Source organism: Meleagris gallopavo, chromosome 16, assembly GCF_000146605.3.
Source record: "Meleagris gallopavo isolate NT-WF06-2002-E0010 breed Aviagen turkey brand Nicholas breeding stock chromosome 16, Turkey_5.1, whole genome shotgun sequence".
Lineage (NCBI taxonomy): Eukaryota > Metazoa > Chordata > Aves > Galliformes > Phasianidae > Meleagris > Meleagris gallopavo.
This window is the reverse complement of record NC_015026.2, coordinates 5,060,102-5,068,242: the sequence shown is the minus strand read 5'-3', so window position 1 is coordinate 5,068,242 and position 8,141 is coordinate 5,060,102. Positions and strand designations below refer to the sequence as shown.

The following is an 8,141-nucleotide window of genomic DNA, read 5'->3' as shown; positions in this document are numbered from 1 at the left end:
GCCGTGCCCGCCGAGCGCCGGGGGACGCGCAGGGCCAGGGCCGAAGTTAGGAGACGGAATTGCCGGGCCGTCAGCCTGACCTCGGCGTGGGGAAGGAAGGTCGCGGAGCGGCTCGTCTGGAGAGCCGGGCGTCGGCCCGGCCGGCGTTCGCTCGCGAAGGGCGGATCCTGCGTGACAGGGGAGCTGTGCGCGTGGGCTGCGCTCCTACGTGGAGAGCGCCCTCAGATTGCGGGTGGCGCCAAGCTGGGAGGAAATGTCGATCTGCTGGGGTAGGGAGCCCTGCAGGGAGGTCCGGACGGGCTGATCGCTGAGCTGACACACCTGGGGTAAAGCTCTACGAGACCGAGCGGCGGTCCTGCTCGTCGGTCCCGGCACTCCGCGCAGTGCTGCAGCCTCGGGGCGGTGCTGGAAGGAGGAGAAGTTCGGGGGTGTCAGTTCAGATATCCACTCATCTATAAACCTGCGTTTGTTTTTAACACCAAGTGTACAGAAAAGAACATTAATAGTTTATTAATTTTTAGCAGAATACAAATGAGTGATAGCAGTACCTGCATTAATTCTGTAAAGATGCACTTTATGTGATTTTTTTTTCTTTCAAGGCAGCTGAAAATGGAGCAACAGGTGTTGAACTGGATCTTGAATTTACTGCAGACGGTGTTCCAATCCTAATGCATGATGAAACAGTAGAAAGGACAACTGATGGGTCTGGAAGATTGTGTGACCTGACTTTTGATGAAATTAGGAAGCTTAATCCATCTGCAAAACACAGGCTGTGGTAAATAAATGTAGTGCAGACTCCTTAGTGGTACAAGTAGCATCTTCCCGGGCTGTTACTGGGAAGGTAATCACCTGAGCCACATATTGAGAACTTTTGCAGCTGCTGTCACCTAATCAGGAATAATCTTTTGCTGTGTGAAGCTGCTTCTAGATATTCACTATGCCTTGCTTATTCTGTGAGGATCTGCATTTCTATCTCAGTGCTAGGGAATGCTATCAAAGCAGGAGGAAGCGGGTGGTCAGCATCTGGAATTGAATGCAAAGGAAAGGAGGTGAAAGACTGAGACCAGTATTTTAGTGGGGTCAATAAGTAGGCATCAAGTTAGACCTTGAATTTGGAAGGATAGAGCTGTGTAGTTGTGGGATTCTGAGGGAAGAAGAGAAATCCTTGCATCAGAGAGCTGCTGCTGCCATTGCTAGTGGTGCTTAACCCCTAATGCTAGTGTCTCTCTTGAACTGTGCTTAGGAATCCTTAGGAAACAGTTCTGTGTAGTTGGGGATGTATGTGTGCATCTTGACTGTGTTTCAGTGAGTTCTCTGTTTCTACAGGAGCAAATTCCAGAATGAAAAGGTACCAACTCTGAGAGAAGCTGTAGTGGAGTCTTTGCAGCACAATCTTACAATCTACTTTGATGTCAAAGGCCATGCAAATCAGGTACCACTTATTGTACTATAACCTCTTCTTTGGGTTTTCAGCCTTTTTTTGTTGGTCTCAAGCTGTTCTCTGTGGTACAATGCCTTCTCTAACATGACTGAAAGTGGATCTGCTGTTTGCATCACCCAAAGCTGGGCTGTCAGAAATAAAGACAGTGTGTTCCTTCATCCCATTCCTTTGTCTGGGAAATGGCAATTTAAAATTCGACTGACTCATGGCTACTGAGTTCAACATCATCACAACAAAGCAAAGCAAATTCCATGCCTGTGCTGAGGGAACCCAGAATCTAATCTTCAGTTCCAGCTAGGGATCCCAGTCATCTTTAATTTGTATTATTGCAGGCAGATACAGGTGAACAGTCATAAACATTTTATGCAAGTTAGTAAAATATGGAAATAAATTATTTTTTCCCTTTGAACTAAGCCTTACTATGTCTTCTTCACATTTTTTTTTTTCTATAATCTATTTAAGGGTATTTCAAATATGAGGGCAATGAGTAACATTCTTAAACAGAATCATAATCATAGAAAGACAAGATGGCTTAGGTTGGAGGAGACCTTAAAAAATAAGGTAGTTCCACCCCCTGCCATGGGCTGGGTTGCCAGCCACCACATCAGGCTGCCCAGGACCTCACCCAACCAGGCCTTGATCACTTCCAGAGATGGGGCAACCACAGCTTCTCTGGGCAACCCGTTCCAGCACCTCACCACCTTCCTAACATCTCACCTAGATCTCTCTTTTAGTTTAAAACCATTCCCCTTTGTCCTGTCGCTATCAGACCATGTAAAAAGTTGCCCCCCTGCAGCTTGTAAGCTCCCTTTGAGTACTGGAAGGCTGCAGTGAGGGCTCCCTGGAGCCTTCTCTTCTGCAAGTTAAACAAACCCAGCTCCTGCAACCTTTCTTCACAGGAGGTGCTCCAGCCCTTTGATAATCTTCGTGGCTTTCTTCTGGACCTGCTCCAACAGAATGACTTCTGTTGCAAAAACCATACTGGCATTTGTGTGATAATGCTATAAAACCTTTTTTTCTCCCTTCCTCTCCATTTCAGACTTGCTACACAAGACAGGAAAGTGTTTTTAAAGAAATGAAATGACTTTGCAGCATAAAGTAAATATTATGTGTGTCTGTAAATATAACATCTGTGTGTATCTCTAATTGGCAGGCAGTTGATGCCCTAAAACAACTCTACCTGGAATTTCCTCGTTTGTATAACAGCAGCATAGTCTGTTCTTTCATGCCAGATGTTGTTTATAAGGTGATGTTTCCTCAAAGTTTCTGTAACTTTTAAATTCTGTCTGGGAATTTCAGTAAGGATATACAGCTTCCAAAATACTTTCGGGTTGCTGAAATTGCAAAAACATTAAAAACAAATGAAGCGTAAATCCTAAATCTACTGCATGATCTGATTAGATCACACTGTGCTCATTAGATGCACGTATTCTGAACCTACAGTAATTCCCTCTGTTCTGAACATTATGTAGAAATAAGTACACTAGTAACCAATTAGGTGTCTGTGTGCAAGATAGCAGTTAAATAAATATCATCTTTTGATGTAAACATAAACTTTTCTTACCACAGCTTTCTAATTGTTGTTGTTAAGGCCATTTGTCATGTATTTTATTCAGTTTCCTGAATGTTCTGTTCCAGCATCACTGTTATGATTTTTATGTAAGAGCAGTTGCTTATTCTGTACAGATCTAAGAAAAAAACAGTCCAATATCATATAACTTTCTAAGTTACAAAAGGACCTGGGGGGAAAAGGGGAGAAGGATTCTGATACAGCTGCACATTCAAGCTAGCAGTTAGTATCTAACTGCTCCCAGTTTAATGCAGGCTTTGTGTGCATTCATCTTTTCTGCTTGGACCTTCCAGATGAGACAAGCTGACAGAAACGTGGTAACAGCTCTAACATACAGACCTTGGCAGCTGAGTCACTTCGGAGATGGGACACCTCGCTTCAGTTCCTTCTGGAAACATTATTTCTATATGATGTTGGATGTCATTCTAGATTGGAGCCTACACAGCTTCTTGTGGCGATTATGTGGGGTTTCAGCTTTTCTCATCCAGAAAAATTTTATTTCTCAGTAAGTGCCAAAGCTCACTGATGTACTGGGAGGCCAGATCTATTGGTGTATGAGGGTGGAGTTAAAACAATACACGTTAATCATTATCTTCTCTCTAGAATTGTGTAAGACTGTATAGATAGTTTCTTTACTGCATGCCATTTTATTCTTTAAGCCTCTACTTCTTACAAGAAGAAAACACACAAAAAATGACATTTTGCAGAAGATAACACACTATCATTCCTGATGGGCTACCAGTGTAGGACTGAAACTCAATTTTAGTCTCAGTACTGTCTGCCTTAAATACTATGTGTTTGTCCTTACAGAGATTATGTGAGGCACTGGTCCTCAAAAGGAATTCAAGTGGTTGCCTGGACAGTGAACACATTTGCAGAAAAAATGTACTACGAAACCATCCTTGAATCCAGCTACATCACAGACAGCTTGGTGGAAGACTGTGATCCTCATTACTAGGCCTTCTTGGGACTCACCAACTAACAGAAGCTGTCTTACTCAGGTGTGATTTACCAACAAAAGCAAACTGACTCTTCCTTTGCTTTGTTTAGTCCTGGTTATAAAGTCATATCAGCCATTCTTGATGACGTACTGAACAGTCATCATCCTTGATTCTAATACTTGAAAGTTTGTTCTATCACTGTAATAATTTGAGATTATTTATGGTATCTTAAAAGCATCTACATTACTGTTCTGAGAACAGTGGCAAAATATGGTGCCAAAATAGAGGGCAGGTATATCTCCCTCCTCCTTCATGGAGAGATGGCTGTGCTGCATCTTGTAGAAAGTGCAGTCATGTTTTGGTAGGGCAAGTCCTTGTGCTACTCAGTTGTTGCAGTCACTGATTCCTTATTTGGGCACTGCTGTGTTCCAGCTGATGTGCCACACAATACTCTGAGCACTTTGTGTTATGCTGTAGGAAACCTGCATTTAGCAGCAACAGAACAGCAGATTGCACGGATCACTGGTGCAGGTCAGTACACTGCTTTGTATAAATGTTCTTGATAGTGCTCCTCAATTAGAATTAGAATTATATATCAGAGTTAGCTGATATTTAAAACCAACTTTAAGAGGCAAATGATACTTAAATAAAATAATCAGTTGTAAGTGAAAAGAACTGTGACAATTGTCACAATGAAGTTCAGACTCCTAAACTAGTGGTAGATCAACTGCATCTTCTTCATGTAGTGCAACAGTACTCAAATGTGCAACCTGCCTGGCACGTGCTATTTGTAGCTTTCCAGTCTGGTTACAAAAACACTTCTGTTTGTTTCAAATTCTGTGAGATGTTCTGAGGTGAGGGCACGTGCTCTCTCCTGGATGATAGCAGCAGAGGCACTTAATACCACAGTGATGAGAAGATCAAATACATTCTGGAAATAGCCTCATACCCTAACCCCAGTTAGGAATAGAGCTGCTCCAGGTGCTGCCACATGGACAGTGGCAACAGCATTCCAGTGTTTTGGGTTTTGTTTTGTTTTTTTCCAAACAAATCTTTGTTCTCTCAGAGAAATGCAAGCATCATTAGCCAATTGCAAGCTTCTACAATCGGCTTCTGCATGCTGGGGTGGCTTTTTTCTTTTTATCTTGAACTACACATAAGCACAAAGAAACATGGGAGTAAGGGCATGTAATGCTATAATGTGATGGAAAGTACAGCAATGACAGCATAGTAGCAAAGTCCTAGGCTGCAGCAAGTGAGGATATGCTCAGTGCAGCAGCCATGGACACAGAAACAAAGGAAAGAAGCTGCTTACCCTTGGAAGGCCTCAGGTAGCAGGAATTGCCAGTGAGATATCCTTGCCTCCACTGCCAATCCTTAAATGAGGTCTGGGAAGGCATGGATCCTGGCTCCACCCCTTCCAGTCACTGGTGTGCACTGCACACACCTGAGCTCCCATGCCTTGGCCCTGCCTTCCCACCAGGTGCACCATCCCTGGTTCAGGCTGTGACTTACCATTTCTGCTACAGGGGGCATGCTGAATTCCCTGATGTATTTTTCCTATCACATCATTCATCCACTACGTACTGCAAAACCAACAATCTCAGTCTTCTGCTTTACATGCTGTATGATCTGTACATTTGTCACGCCTCCATCAAGTTTGCGGCCAGCCCTGAGTGCCAATCTTTATGTTTACTGCTGCGTTCTGCAGTTATTCTCTGGGCTCTGCTCAGAAGAGCTGCCTTCACAGCAAGGAATCCTTTCTCTAAAGGTCTCTTCTTCTTGTTGCTGCTTGGGTTGCTGGCACAGTGGAGTTACTGTCTTTGCTGCCTGTACTATTCACAGCCAGACTCCACAGCTATGCATGCACAAACAGAATAAAATTCCATCTCTGGTCTTGAGCGTATGTTTTGTCCTTTCTTTCCTGTATCTTTGGTGACCTGTTTTCTGTTGTCCTTAACACAAACTGTAAGCTTAAGGAGCAGATTTACCTTTTTCCTAGGCACTTTTGTCCAAAGCATCTAGGGAAGAATAAATAAACCAGGCACTAGTAAAAGGCTAAAAAAGTAATACTTTTTTTTTTAATTAAAGCTTATTAGCTTTAATTGTGGCTATGAATAAAAAGAAGCGAGAATCACCTTCAGAAGAGTCCTTGTTGTATTACTTCCAAGCTGGACAAGTTGTCACAACCTTTTTGTCTAAGGGGTGGTTTTACACAGATGAGAATTTTTATAAGCAATCATTTTTATTTTTTTTTTAAAGAGTTCCTCAAGCTGGTGTTGAACAATCGTAACAAAGTCTACATAAATGGTTCAGAGAAGGGCAACTACAACAGGATTAACATAATCATTCACACAAGTCAGTTTGCAGCCATTAAAACATCACAGTCATTAAAAACAATTGTGCTTCCATTTTATTTTCTCTGAATTTGACCAATGCTCAGTTGGCTCAGATCGCATTTTGCAACCTCTGTTTTTTCTTCCAGGAGAGGGAATAAAAAAAGAAAAATCAGTGTGTTTTCAGTCATGTGAGTCAGTAATGCCTTCTGCAGAACATCCATGGGTTACTCAGCATCCACTGCTGACTGCCTGCTCATGGTCGAACATTGCTGTCATCATTTAAATCTTCCCACTGAGCTTCTTGCCTCGCACGCAGAGCGAGCGCCACTGCCTCAGACATCCCTGAGCTGCTGCTTGGCTGGGATGTTTCCCAATCTGTTTTTCACAAGGGAAGTAAATTAAAGTGTGCTGATGTAGGTACAATAACCACCCTCTACTAGGAAGCCCCGCACTATTTAAACATCTCATCTGCTTGAAGGAACACGTTTGTATAAACTAGGAAGCTACTGTGCAAGTTTCCATAGGTGTTTCACTCTCACCACAAAATGTGCCAAGGACTCCATTGTTAACAACCACTTCTGAAACACTGAAGTACTCCCTTAATGATCTAATATTCTTGCCTATGTTCCCATAAGACAAAACCTCTCATTTACCCAAAGAAATTCCGCTGTCGTGTACAAAAGTTTGTGATCACTCTTCAGAAGTCACCACAACCATCACAACAAGCCACCAATAAGCATGTTCTGTAGAGAGTTTTAGCCCCAGAAACCCAGTCTTTTTGTTCCTGTTGTCTCTTTCTACAAGATGCTGAAGTGTCTGTTACCTCAGTCTGTTGCACCTTGTCTATATTAAATCAAACATTTGTAAGCTGAGCTTACGAACATCGCTTTCTCTGTGCTTACCAGATGGGAAGCCAGTCCCCCTCGAGATCCCAGCAGAATAAGGATACTGGAAACAAAATTTACAGGTAGATGTAAGTCAGCGTTGTTCTCATGTGCCTGTTATCTTGTATTTAAAATTATACTTTACCCATAACAAAGCCATATTACCTCTACATCTCAAGCAGGACTATGAGCACAAATATTCCAACTACAATTCCAACTACAAGCTACTCCAATTATATTTTCTTTCTTTCAAATCAATCTTTTGGAATTATTTCTATACATAAGGGACATCCTCTTTGTCCAACAAATGTCCCTATGTAGAGCCTAGGGCATGATATAGTCAATGGACACCAAGCAGAGACTGCTATCTCTGACTCTCACCTCATTGTAGGATGCATTTTGATTTCTGTCAAATGTCCTTCCTGGATAGTTCGATTCTTGCTGGGCAGGTGGCAAGGATGAGTGAGATAAAGAACTTCTCTGAAAGACAGAATATTTGACATCAGCAGTAATACAAGATGGCTTCCAATCGTGGCTTTATGGTCAGCATCCACATCTGTTACCCTTCCTTTAGGGAGAGTTCTAGAAAGCAAAAGGCAATCTGATATGTTGCCAACAGAGACTGCCTGAGTGCCAAGGCTTTTTCCTTTGTATAGTCCAGGATTGCATCTCACAGTGATACAGAGATGCAACCTCGGTGCTCTGCAGATGGCACTGTACTAACCTGAGTGGGTGAAGAAAATGAAAGTGATCCTGCCTTATCTTGAAGCTCTAAAAATGCACTGAGCAAACGCAGAGCAGAGCAGCAACTGCAGACAAACAGCACTGGCAAGCTGTTCTCCATGGGACAGATACTTATCTGGGTTTAACAAACCCTTCTGCTTCTCAACTATGTTTTCACTCAGCCTAAATTAAACACTATAGAGCACCTACATGTGCACATTTTAACACTCATTTGATGGCTCA

General features: G+C 42.6%; 1 protein-coding gene across 2 annotated transcripts; it reads left to right on the top strand.

Annotated features, from left to right (window-relative positions):
- The first annotated feature begins 70 nt into the window (after positions 1 to 70).
- GDE1 (glycerophosphodiester phosphodiesterase 1) lies at positions 71 to 5,858 on the top strand. 2 transcript variants are annotated; one of them, XM_019620752.2, is made up of 6 exons: positions 76 to 269; positions 600 to 775; positions 1,327 to 1,432; positions 2,595 to 2,687; positions 3,305 to 3,516; positions 3,822 to 5,858. In XM_019620752.2, exons 2-6 carry the CDS (start codon positions 669 to 671, stop codon positions 3,967 to 3,969), a joined length of 666 nt encoding a protein of 221 aa, XP_019476297.1. In that variant the 5' UTR covers positions 76 to 269; positions 600 to 668; the 3' UTR covers positions 3,970 to 5,858. The 2 variants fall into 2 exon arrangements, with proteins under 2 accessions (XP_019476298.1, XP_019476297.1); XM_019620753.2 differs by lacking the exon at positions 2,595 to 2,687 and having other exon boundaries at positions 71 to 269.
- The last annotated feature ends 2,283 nt before the right edge of the window (positions 5,859 to 8,141 follow it).